This window comes from Hypomesus nipponensis, chromosome 19 (assembly GCF_054491055.1).
Source record: "Hypomesus nipponensis isolate SF chromosome 19, ASM5449105v1, whole genome shotgun sequence".
NCBI classification, from domain to species: Eukaryota; Metazoa; Chordata; class Actinopteri; order Osmeriformes; family Osmeridae; genus Hypomesus; species Hypomesus nipponensis.
This window is the reverse complement of record NC_140379.1, coordinates 1616530-1629872: the sequence shown is the minus strand read 5'-3', so window position 1 is coordinate 1629872 and position 13343 is coordinate 1616530. Positions and strand designations below refer to the sequence as shown.

At 48.3% G+C, this 13343-nt stretch overlaps 1 protein-coding gene across 1 annotated transcript; it reads left to right on the top strand.

Annotated features, from left to right (window-relative positions):
* The first annotated feature begins 8848 nt into the window (after positions 1-8848).
* Positions 8849-10074, top strand: LOC146246507 (galectin-1-like). The gene is made up of 4 exons (XM_084682831.1): positions 8849-9032; positions 9139-9218; positions 9404-9575; positions 9710-10074. Exons 1-4 carry the CDS (start codon positions 8982-8984, stop codon positions 9851-9853), a joined length of 447 nt encoding a protein of 148 aa, XP_084538957.1. The 5' UTR covers positions 8849-8981; the 3' UTR covers positions 9854-10074.
* The last annotated feature ends 3269 nt before the right edge of the window (positions 10075-13343 follow it).

The window sequence follows — 13343 nt, the reverse complement described above, 5'->3', positions numbered from 1 at the left end:
TAAAACTAAGATTCGTCCTACGATGGATTCTACAATCAACTTAGGCCTACGACGCTTTCGGGAAACGCAGCCCTGGCCGTCTACCTGCCAGGATGTACAAGTTCAGTGGTCTGGTCTCATCGGGCCTCACAGTGTGTGGGTGTGTGTGTGTGTGTGTGGGTGTGCGTGTGTGTGTCTCACATTCACAAAGAATTTGTCTAATTAGCCTCTCCTCAGTTATTTGCTCTAATTACAGGGAGCTCAAATTGATTTCTAGACAATCAAGGCGGTTCGGCTCTGCTTGGACAAAACACTTCCTGTTGTCTGCGACGGCCAATTGGGCCCATTACCCACTAAACCAAATGAGGGTTTCCGGTAAATTCATCAGAGACCAATCAGCAAGCCTGGGTGTTGATGCCAGTGTTGAGGTCAGTAATCTGCCTAGCAACCACTAGCCAGTCCGCTAACACAGCCATCTCATAAACAAATAGCAGGAACCAGGTGAGTTCTGGACACAGAAATACTGTCATTATCTCCTGCACACAGTCTGATTCTTGAAAGCCTGAAATCAAAGCAAATCCATATGAGCAAAGTTATGAAAGGATGTGTGCCTGATCCTCAGTGAAACATCTAGAAAATAAATCACACGTTCCATCTGGTGAGCATTGGCTAAGCAATCATCTTTGTTTATGTCTTCATCTCATTCCTCTACCACCCCTCCCATCCCTCCAGCCCACACCTACCATCCATCCCTCTACCCCCTCATCCTTCCATCCCTCCCTCTACCCCCTCATCCTTCCATCCCTCTACCCCCTCATCCTACCATCCCTCTACCCCCTCATCCATCCCTCCCTCTACCCCCTCATCCTACCATCCCTCTACCCCCTCATCCATCCCTCCCTCTACCCCCTCATCCTTCCATCCCTCTACCCCCTCATCCTACCATCCCTCTACCCAGCGGCGTAACAATGACTTGGCGGGCCCGAGTGCAGATCTCACCAACGGGCCCCTTAACCGACCTATCATCGGGCGAAATTATGGAGTGTTGATCTTAGCGAGGCGCATGGAAATGTACTTATTATCAGTGTTGCGTCTGAACACGTTCATGAACTTGCTCATAAATTTGGTGAATGTGAACTGAACGTAGCCTACTGTGTTACTGCCTGATGAGCGATACTGTGCAGTGGATGCATTCATTCTGGTGTCTGTGAATGGCGCGTTCACACTTTTTAATTTTGTTTAATAAGGTGCCAGATTTCTAGAGACTTCCAGGCTAAAAACACACCGTTAACAGTCTTGTGTCCAGGGTTACCCAACCTGTCAATCGCTGCGTGTTCTTTCTTTTTCTTTCTTTCTTTCTTTCTTCTACTGTCTATTCATGGCAAGTGTGAGAACGCCGAATTGCGTAGAGGCAGAGAGTGGTATTGCAGACGGCAGCCACATAGGCCTATTGAAAAAAAGAACGGAACTAACTTAGTTCATTATTTGGAGCATTAAACTTAGTTCAACATTTTGAATTATGAACTATGAACTGAACTAGTTCATGTAGAAAGTGAACTTTCCCAACACTGCTTATTACAATACACATTGTGAATTGATTGATTAGCCATGCTGAGTGATTAGCCTATCTAGCGTTAGCTATTTTCCAACAACATCCTGCACATTGTTTTCAATATATAACCTGGCTGCTGCCTTATGCCTATACGTGCATGTAATGACGTTTAATAGCCATGTCTAAATGCATTCAGTTGGCTATACCAGACAGTAAACGTTAGCCTACCGTGGTGGCTGAGTTTCACTCATTGCTTTTTGGCTGGGGGTCAGACGTAGCGTCCTCGCCACAAATCCAAATGAAGATAATTTTGCCAGCTTTGCCACGCTTTCATCCTGCTCTTTGCGTTCGTGCCGCTTCCTGCAGCCACTTTTGTGTTTTTGAATGTAGGGCATGGGGTAGCGTAACCGCAATTACTCAACACACAAGGCAATGCAACACAACAGGATGGCAAACGATCACAACGTGTGGGTGGGCTATTGAATCGTTGACAACATATTACCCAGACAATATTACTTAATAAAAACGAAATTCGTTTCATTCAGCAAAAGGCAAATGAGGCTAAATGAATTAGGCTATTTGCTGTTGTTAAAACTGACTATTGTTAAAATGTTTATTGGACAGGTGAGTATAACTGACACCATAATTGAGAAATGTTTGTGAATTGATCGGACTGGATCATATGTTAACCTTTCTGTGATTTACACGGAGCGAGGGGCCCGGTCAGTTCTTCAGGTAGAGTTCTCACTTGAGATCGAGGATGGGCCCCCTTTCGCCACGGGCCCTAGTGCAGCTGCACTCCCTGCACTCCCTATAGTTACGCCACTGCCTCTACCCCCTCATCCATCCCTCCCTCTACCCCCTCATCCATCCCTCCCTCTACCCCCTCATCCATCCCTCCCTCTACCCCCTCATCCATCCCTCCCTCTACCCCCTCATCCTTCCATCCCTCTACCCCCTCATCCTACCATCGCTCTACCCCCTCATCCATCCCTCCCTCTACCCCCTCATCCATCCCTCCCTCTACCCCCTCATCCTTCCATCCCTCCCTCTACCCCCTCATCCTTCCATCCCTCCCTCTACCCCCTCATCCTTCCATCCCTCCACCCCCTCATCCTACCATCCCTCTACCCCCTCATCCTACCATCCCTCTACCCCCTCATCCAACCCCCACTCTACCCCCTCATCCTTCCATCCCTCTACCCCCTCATCCTACCATCCCTCTACCCCCTCATCCATCCCTCCTTCTACCCCCTCATCCTACCATCCCTCTACCCCCTCATCCATCCCTCCCTCTACCCCCTCATCCTACCATCCCTCTACCCCCTCATCCATCCTTCCCTCTACCCCCTCATCCTACCATCCCTCTACCCCCTCATCCATCCTTCCCTCTACCCCCTCATCCATCCCTCCCTCTACCCCCTCATCCTACCATCCCTCTACCCCCTCATCCAACCCTCCCTCTACCCCCTCATCCATCCCTCCTTCTACCCCCTCATCCATCCCTCCCTCTACCCCCTCATCCCTCCATCCCCTCATCCCTCCATCCCCTCATCCCTCCATCCCTTCATCCCTCTACCCCCTCATCCCTCCATCCCCTCATCCCCCTCATCCCTCCATCCCCTCATCCCTCCATCCCCCCATCCCCTCATCCCTCCATCCCCTCATCCCTCTACCCCCTCATCTCTCCATCCCCTCATCCCCCTCATCCCTCCATCCCCCCATCCCCTCATCCCTCTACCCCCTCATCCCTCTACCCCCTCCCTCCCTCTACCCCCTCATCCCTCTACCCCCTCCCTCCCTCTACCCCCTCATCCCTCCATCCCCTCATCCCTCTACCCCCTCATCCCTCCATCCATCCCTCTACCCCCTCATCCCTCCATCCCCTCATCCCCCTCATCCCTCCATCCCCTCATCCCCCTCATCCCCTCATCCCTCCATCCCCTCATCCCTCTACCCCCTCCCTCCCTCTACCCCCTCATCCCTCCATCCCCTCATCCCCCTCATCCCTCCATCCCCTCATCCCCCTCATCCCTCTACCCCCTCCCTCCATCCCCTCATCCCTCCATCCCCTCATCCCTCCATCCCCTCATCCCTCTACCCCCTCATCCCTCTACCCCCTCATCCCTCCATCCCCTCATCCCCCTCATCCCTCCATCCCCTCATCCCCCTCATCCCTCTACCCCCTCATCCCTCTACCCCCTCCCTCCCTCTACCCCCTCATCCCTCCATCCCCTCATCCCTCTACCCCCTCATCCCTCCATCCATCCCTCTACCCCCTCATCCCTCCATTCCCTCATCCCCCTCATCCCTCCATCCCCTCATCCCTCTACCCCCTCCCTCCCTCTACCCCCTCATCCCTCCATCCCCTCATCCCTCCATCCCCTCATCCCTCTACCCCCTCATCCCTCTACCCCCTCATCCCTCCATCCCCTCATCCCCCTCATCCCTCCATCCCCTCATCCCCCTCATCCCTCCATCCCCTCATCCCTCCATCCCCTCATCCCTCCATCCCCTCATCCCTCTACCCCCTCATCCCTCTACCCCCTCATCCCTCCATCCCCTCATCCCCCTCATCCCTCCATCCCCTCATCCCCCTCATCCCTCCATCCCCTCATCCCTCCATCCCCTCATCCCTCCATCCCCTCATCCCTCCATCCCCTCATCCCTCCATCCCCTCATCCCTCTACCCCCTCATCCCTCCATCCCTCCCTCTACCCCCTCATCCCTCCATCCCCTCATCCCTCCATCCCCTCCATCCCCTCATCCCTCCATCCCCTCATCCCCCCATTGCAGCGCAGTGGAAGGATGAGCCAGAAATACAATCCTACCAGACGCACTCTCACATCCAGCCAGACGCACTCTCACATACAGCCAGACGCACTCTCACATACAGCCAGACGCACTCTCACATACAGCCAGACGCACTCTCACATACAGCCAGACGCACTCTCACATCCAGCCAGACGCACTCTCACATACAGCCAGACGCACTCTCACATACAGCCAGACGCACTCTCACATACAGCCAGACGCACTCTCACATACAGCCAGACGCACTCTCACATACAGCCAGACGCACTCTCACATACAGCCAGACGCACTCTCACATACAGCCTTATTCTGTTGTGTTCTGGAGGGAGGGAGTCGATGTGAAAGAGTTTGAGTTGAAGAGAGAGAGATCATGAGAAAGAGGAGCATGAGAGCAGCACAGAGAGAAAAAGAGACTAGTTTCTAAGAAGCGAGGAGGGAGATTCCAAGAAAGCAGGACCATAAGAGAGACAGAGAGAGAGACAGAGAGAGAGAGAGAGACAGAGAGAGAGAGAGAGAGAGAGAAAGGGGGGGGGGCTGGGGGGGGACAGAACAGAGGTGCGTATCTCCAGAAGCCGTCTCATAAAAAGGGTCTCGTTAAGACAGGCTCCGCCTCTCCGTTCACCCCATGGGTCCTCATCCTGAAGGACTGTTTAAGTGGCTTCCATCTTGACTCATTTCTCCTCCGCCATGCAGCACTTTGATAGCTCGGCTTCAGTAAATCACTCAGTCCTCCTCTCCACTGCATCAAACCAGTTTGAGCAGCAAAATTGTTTTTTTTATAGAGCGTCATCATCCATGCTCCTCCACCCTTCCATCCCTCCACCTCTTCTCAAATCTACGTCAGACAGGGAAGAAAGAGTGTGTGTGTGTGTGTGTGTGTGTGTGAGCGCATGATACAGAGTGTCAGACTAACAGACATAAAAGAGAAAAAGGAAAGAATGGAAGGTGCTTTATTGGAGTCAACCCCCTCACATCCAGCAACACCATGGTCCTTTCATGACACATCCCCCTCCTCACCCCTCCTCACCTCTCCTCCTCACCCATCCTCACCCCTCCCCACCCCTCCTCACCCCTCCTCACCCCTCCCCACCCCTCCTCACCCCTCCCCCCTCCCCACCCCTCCTCACCCCTCCTCACCCCTCCCCACCTCTCTGCTGCATGTAGCCTGATGAAGAACCCCTTGGAGTGGCCAGCACTCCCTTTGAGCTAAAATAGACAATCATCCCTGGGCTGAAACCCTGGACATACTGGGTCCTGGGTCCTAACCCTGCACTCTGGGTCCTAGGTCCTAACCCTGCACTCTGGGTCCTAACCCTGCACTCTGGGTCCTAGGTCCTAACCCTGCACACTGGGTCCTAACCCTGCACACTGGGTCCTAACCCTGCACTCTGGATCCTGGGTCCTAACCCTGCACACTGGGTCCTAGGTCCTAAACCTGCACACTGGGTCCTAACCCTGCACACTGGGTCCTAACCCTGCACACTGGGTCCTAACCCTGTACTCTGGGTCCTAACCCTGCACTCTGGGTCCTGGGTCCTAACCCTGCACACTGGGTCCTAACCCTGCACTCTGGGTCCTAACCCTGCACACTGGGTCCTGGGTCCTAACCCTGCACTCTGGGTCCTAACCCTGGCCTGCACATGAACATTTCCCTCTGAGGGATCAATAAAGTTTATCATCATCATGCATGCGTACACATACATCAGTGTATGTGCTTAACACTACAGCTATATCGCCTGTGCTATACTACACAACCATATTCAGTGTGACGCCCCCTAAGATGGAGAGGGGGGACCTGGTTTCCCTGGTGTCTTGGCTAATCAAAGACATGGATAAAATATAAGCACTGTTATCAAGGCCATGCCCACTTCATTTAACAAGGCCTCTGCTACGCACAGGTACTCTATAGATACTCCTCTCAACAACCACACACTGACACACCTCTGATAAAACAGGACTTCAGTTGGCCGGCAGAGAAAAGACAACACTTCTTCCCCACAGACTGTTCTCCTATGGTGTCACATTTCTGATAAGTCACAGCCCCATCTAGTGGTCATAATGCAGAGCTGCAGGTTCCAGTCAAATCTCTAGCTAGCCCAATAGGTAAAACATATATTTTCATACGTATTGGCGCTTGTAATATGCTTAAATGTGAGTAAGTGAGGTGATTAAACCTGGACAGGAAGCTGCTCGTGTTTTCTATATCCGTCCAGCTTCCCGACCAGGTCGGGGCAATGTCGACACCCTCCAGCAAACTGCTCATAAAGGACTAAGTCAGGCGCCGTTAACACAGTAAAAGATAGGAAATGAATGAGGCAGGTGTATGGATGCAGAGTACTGCATTACCCTCTCTAACCTCTCTCTCTCTCCCCTCTCTCTCCCCCTCTCTAACCTCTCTCTCTTTCCCCCTCTCTCCCCTTCTCTCTCTCCCTACACGTCGCCCTCCTCCTCTTCTCTCACTTCAATTCTCGTTCCCTACCTCTCTTTCCATCTCTCCTGCTCTCTCCTCTCACCACTCCTTCTCTCCTCTCTCTCTCTCTCTCTCTCCCACTCTCTCTCTCCCCCTCTCTCTCCCTCATCTCTCTCTGCCTCTCCCTCTCACCTCTCCATCCTTATCTTCTCTCTCCCTCTCCTCCCTCTCTCTCCCTCCATGACTGATTATATTGCATGTGTCCATGTGTTCTCTGTGGTTATAATAGCCCGCTTGAACGTCCTTACCTGTTAAGTACAACAGAGTAATGAAGGTGAACTGGAGAATAAAAAGTTGGTGCACTTTCTAAAGCCCGAGGCCAACTGTTTTCCAAAGGTAATTTACCTGACGAGAGCAGAGACTCCGTAGGTAGATGGGGGCAGATGCCCTGTCCTTACCGCTAATGTGCCATTGACTTAGCTTGAGAGGCTGAAGGTGATTTAACAGTACTTTCTTGTCTCTCGCAGTCTCTCTCTTTTTCGATGTTTCTTTCGCTCTCTTCTCCCCTCTTTCTCTCTCTCTTATCTTCTTTAATAAAATGAAGAGTAGGTAGGATTCAAACCTTTGTAACATATTTTCATTGTAAACTATTTAGTTTGAAGAGGTACGTGTTTCACATTTAACTTCACTTTGAAGTTAAATACTCAACCCAGCTCCTCGTCAAGTTACAGTGACACTCAACCCAACTCCTCGTCAAGTTACAGTGACACTCAACCCAACTCCTCGTCAAGTTACAGTGACACTCAACCCAACTCCTCGTCAAGTTACCGTGACACTCAACCCAACTCCTCGTCAAGTTACAGTGACACTCAACCCAACTCCTCGTCAAGTTACAGTGACACTCAACCCAACTCCTCGTCTACCGGTGCAGGGGGATTAGTGTGTGGTATTCTCCCCATAGCGAACTTCCATCAACTGCTTAACTAATACCAAATACTACAGTTTAGTCTTCCTGCCAACATTCAAATCCTCAAACCTCTGGTGATGGCCAGGTGCCACACCTACAGTGTAGGTGAAAAGCATCAAATATTATTTTATTTGTAGATCTTTTTGCAAGCAATGTCACACGGGACTCAGACCAACACCTGTGTCTGTTTTAGGAGAGAGACACGCACAGAAACTCTACGGTGACCACTAGAATATGACGACACACGCACGTGCCACACACACACACACAGAGAGAGAGAGATCCTTGACAGATAGAGAAACAGGGCAGGATAAATACTAGCCTGGCTGCCAGCCCAACTTCGCCCCACCCAAAAAATGAATTGGTCGGGAAGTTGGGTCTGGGGTTAGCCTGGCTGCCAGCCCAATTTATCCCCGCCCACAAAAACATTTGGTCGGGAAGTTGGGTCTGGGGGTGCTCGTTTGGGGAAAAACTATGTCCGAACAGGAGCTGTTCGGACCAATGAAATTGTCAGGGCGGGATTTATACGATGATGGACAGATGATCAACAGTAGTGTAATCAACCACGTTGCTTGGGTTGAATTCGTTTTCAACAAACAACATATTACGTTGCTCTGATTGGTTGTAGGTCTATCCAATTGAGCGAAGAGTTCGGTTGAAACACGCCCCATAGTCACAGCCCAACGGAGAGTTATCAGACTCATATTCTGACTAGGGTACACAGGCACAATAAGCCAAACAGATGTTTGGCCCTAGCCCACGCTAAATAAAAGAAAGGTAGCCCACAAAACAATAGTAACCGTCTCTTTACCCTAAGTCTCTCCTGATTGGCTGCAGATAGACATCAGCTGATTTTGTCTTTTGAGGTGACATGGTATATAACATCATTCCATAAAATGTGTATTCATTCAATTGTTGTGTTATGTTTTGATCGAAATTGTGTTAGGCCTTTTTTTGAGGAGTTTATTAAAATTTACGTCACAGTAAAAAGACCTAATTCATAACCATAAAAACAGTAAAAAATTATGTATATTTTTTTATAATACTTTTTTCTTACAATGGCAAACACACTATGCACTATGGTACCCTATTTGTATTTGTATATTACAGCTATTTTATGTTTTCTTTTATTCTAAAGTCTTTTACATATGTTAGCCCCTTGGTATTAGTTAGACTTGTATACTTCTTATTTAAGATTCTTATATGTTTGATGTGTGCCCCTTCCTGCCACAGTAAATTCCTTGTCTGTGGGAACTTTCATGGCAAATAAAACCACAGGTTTAAGGCACCTCATCATCAGTGACATCATGGTAAGGAGGTTTATTTGTACACATGGTGTTTAGAATCCAGTGGATCCAGACACAATATATCTAGAAATTACAATGGCCTTCCTCATGTGCCACATTGCTGTTTCAGAAGCTGGAAATAAAGAATCTGCCGCTGGTTGTTGAAAAAGAAATGAGAGTGGTTGGGAAGATTCCTGCTGATTGTAAAAGGTAAGCTATGATCAACATGACCTTTAAGAGTCAACAAAATTTAATTTGACTTGAAACACATTGTATTGTAAAACAGCTTACCTGCATATTAGTTTTTGTGTAAAACCAATCCTATTGAGAGAGTGTACACTTGACTGAGTTGTACATCTGTTAGTGATTTCAAACCCCATCTTCTGTTCTTTCAGCTTTGTAATTGGCCTGGGTACTGATGCTAATAATTTAGCAGTTTTTGTTAAACCCCGTTGGGATGATCCTGAGGCAGGTATCATAACTGTGGTCAACTCATTGATTGACGGGAAAGAGGGCCCACATCCGGAGAGGGTTGAAACCAAACTGCAGCTGGACACAGATGTCACGGTAAGAGCTTGCAGTGTGATGGATGTAAATGGAAATGCATACAAGCTTGTGTTTGAAATAGGAAGCAAAAAGTTGTTGTTCAATGGCATTTTAAAAACTTTATGGGGATACTAATACCTTCAAACCCTCCACAGATTCGTATAAAGCTGACTGAGGAGAATTATTTCAAGATATATATCCCTGATGTTCGGCCAGTGAAGTTCACCAACCTTTCGGGCATGGACATCAACTACATCACGGTCAAGGGTGACTTTGTGCTGAAGTCCTTCCAGGTGTGACAGAAGAACCCACATGCTGGTTCTGCTCAGGAAGACGATCATTAGTGTTGATGCAGTAAAGAAGAATCTGAATGCAGAATTAAGAGGGGATCATTTATTGTTCCTATAAAATGTATCAAAATGTCTCTCATCTCAGCTATTGGCTATTTTCATGTTTTGATTGGTAAAGAAAAGGCATGAGTTGTAAATTCAAGAGTTAATAAAAAACTAAATCTTCGAAAGTCTCACTTTGAAGATTATTTAATTACAAGCCACAAGATGCCAGAGTGTGGCAATGTTGGTACAATAAACCAGGACACCATTTCACAGTGCAGTTTATCAGAGCCGGCCCAAGCCTCTGATTCATCAAGTGAACACAAACAAGGAATTTTCTATGGCGGGCAGGTGCATAAAAGAATTGCAGGTGCATTTATAGAAATTGCTCCACACAGGAATTGAACACAGGACCTTTAGAACTGGTGCATTAATGACACTACACCACATGGAGAACACATGTTCATGTTGATGCTGAGGGGAGCTTGTAAGGGGAAAGTTCTGCTCTTACAACAATCCTCATATCTCTAGAACACAAGGTGGCGCTGCGTTCAAAGCTGTCAGGTACTTAGAGGGCATGCCATGATTGACCCACACCACATTTGGTGACTTAAGCATAAGTCATGGACAGAAGATGACTTAACATACACTGCCAGACTCTTTTGGAGGGCGAATGGTCTATTGTGTCTGGGTTATTTCTCTCCACCAATCTAAAAACAATTGAAGAAAGTAAATTTTACGTTTTTCATTTATGGGTCAAAACAGGAAATAGGAATGGACGCAATAGTACACGGACCAACTTGATTTTGAAATAAATAATAATCATTGTGTGTCTCACCTGATAACCTTGCAGAAGATTCGAGAAGTTCAACGTAAGTTATTAATATAAATACAAAACACCCTCCGACCAGCGGGGGGCGATAACAGCTACATGAGAGGGGCCTGAGGAGAGAGGACTGAGGGGTTGAGGAGAGAGGACTGAGGGGTTGAGGAGAGAGGTCTGAGGGGTCTGAGGAGAGAGGTCTGAGGGCCCTGAGGAGAGAGGTCTGAGGGGCCTGAGGAGAGAGGTCTGAGGGGTCTGAGGAGAGAGGTCTGAGGGCCCTGAGGAGAGAGGTCTGAGGGGCCTGAGGAGAGAGGTCTGAGGGCCCTGAGGAGAGAGGTCTGAGGGCCCTGAGGAGAGAGGTCTGAGGGGTCTGAGGAGGTCTGTCTGAGGGGCCTGAGGAGAGAGGTCTGAGGGCCCTGAGGAGAGAGGTCTGAGGGGTCTGAGGAGAGAGGTCTGAGGGGTCTGAGGAGAGAGGTCTGAGGGCCCTGAGGAGAGAGGTCTGAGGGGTCTGAGGAGAGAGGTCTGATGGGTCTGAGGAGAGAGGTCTGAGGGCCCTGAGGAGAGAGGTCTGAGGGGCCTGAGGAGAGAGGTCTGAGGGGTCTGAGGAGGTCTGTCTGAGGGGCCTGAGGAGAGAGGTCTGAGGGCCCTGAGGAGAGAGGTCTGAGGGGTCTGAGGAGAGAGGTCTGAGGGGTCTGAGGAGAGAGGTCTGAGGGCCCTGAGGAGAGAGGTCTGAGGGGCCTGAGGAGAGAGGTCTGAGGGGCCTGAGGAGAGAGGTCTGCAGCTGGACCTTTTGGCTCTGTAGGAATCGAGTTTGAGACAGTACAACACACAAATGAGCCAATAACTTCTGGGTCACCACAACAAAAAAAAAGTTTGTTGATCTTGGGAAAAAACAGAGAGGGAAGAGCAGCAGTGACAAGAAGTAGACACTTTCTCTCCATGTTTAACCTGTAAAGAAAGACAGACGATGCTTGATCAGTTGATATCTGTCCGAGACTTTCATGATGACTTGTTTCTGTGTTTATTTCTAACTGTATTATGATGTAAGACTTGTTTGATATTCTGAGAACTGAGGAGTTTTTAAATTAGAGATAAGAAAAGGAGGCACTGTTGAAAGCAAATAGCTGTATGATAAATCAAACAATCACATAATAATTTGTGATTTCAGTGTAGTTCACCCACAATGTCCACTTATTTACATCAAGTCAATGGACAATTAAACAGAATTGTACTTTAATGTGAATTTTTCATCCCAGCTATTGACTAACTCAGTGGTTCTCAATCCTGGTCCTCGGGACCCCCTGCCCTGCATATTTTAGACATTTCCCTGCTCCAACACACCTGATTCAAATGAATGAGTCGTTATCAGGCCCATTTATTTGAATCGGGTGTGTTGGAGCAGGGAAATATCTAAAACATGCAGGGCAGGGGGTCCCGAGGACCAGGATTGAGAACCACTGGACTAACTTGACGTAATATAAAGCATTAGACAACACTTTCTCTATGAGCCAACAACATTTTTATAGTAGGTGCCTTCCTTTTGGTCTAAAACCAAGTTGAATGTCTTTAGCTATTGGATGAATATCTATACTTAATGTTGGCTCAGTGTACATATCAGCTTATCTTGTACATTACACTTCAAATGTCCCGGCCACAGCCGTGCCCCCCTGTTGTTTTTGGTTTTGCCCTGCCCTAGTGTTTCCCTGTCATTGTTGTCACCTGTGTCTCGTTCAGTTCTTGTTGGTTTCATTGTGTTCACCTGTGTCTTGTTTGTTTCTGTGTATTTAGGTTCCTGTTTTGTGTCCAGTCTTAGTCTTAGCATCACCCTTTGTCCCTGCGTGTACCCTGTCTGTTTCCCGTTTTAAACCTTTGTTTGACAATGCCTACCGACTCCCCTGCATTTGGGTCCAACCCCACCTAACGTCGTAACATCAAAATTGTGTTTCATCATGAGTAATGAGTTTCACAATGAGTTTCACAATTTCACAATGAGTAAATAGTTATCACCCTGGCCTCTTTGCTTGTGGCGTTTCTGCAGCTGTCTTGCAGTAAAGCTAGCCTATAGTTATCCTACCTAACTCCCAGAAGTTAAGGACCTGCTAAAGGAATGTTCTGCCACAGGTAATCACGCGTCTTTTCGTGATCCTGGTGTGGCGCATGCGCGAGCGGCGACACGGTCCCTACACGTCTCCTACCTGCATTTGTTTGTTTTGTTTAAATGCGTGTTTTTAGTTGCCGTAACTTTTGCGGATTAAGTCATAAACCAATAACGTGTTGGCCCTCACTGGAGCCCACTCCCAAAGTTAAATAAAACACTCAAAATGTATTGAAAATGATCAACTTTTATTTTGTGTTCTGATGCCCTGTGTGGACAACATCATCTTGTGAAAAAAATCTGATGGAAACTTGTCATCGTCTTTTAAAAGTGTGCTATATAAATGAAAATGAAAAAAACTAAATTGAATCAACTACACCACAGTAGGAACTGCGCTGTTAGCTAGGCCTACTAGGCTATAAGTGCTAAACAAAAGCAGACATTCCTCTAATCTGAATCTGTTGTGGAACCAAAATGCCAATATGCATCTTTTTCTATGGCTCTGCAGCCCAGCAACTAAACTTTCATGACATTTTGTT

Excerpts from the sequence above, each read along its gene's own strand:
- LOC146246507 (XM_084682831.1), top strand. The coding sequence starts at position 8,982 with ATGGCAAATAAAACCACAGGTTTAAGGCACCTCATCATCAGTGACATC. Across the intron at positions 9,033-9,138 it reads TCATCATCAGTGACATCATG|AAGCTGGAAATAAAGAATCT; the intron begins GTAAGGAGGTTT and ends TTGCTGTTTCAG. Across the intron at positions 9,576-9,709 it reads AGCTGGACACAGATGTCACG|ATTCGTATAAAGCTGACTGA; the intron begins GTAAGAGCTTGC and ends AACCCTCCACAG.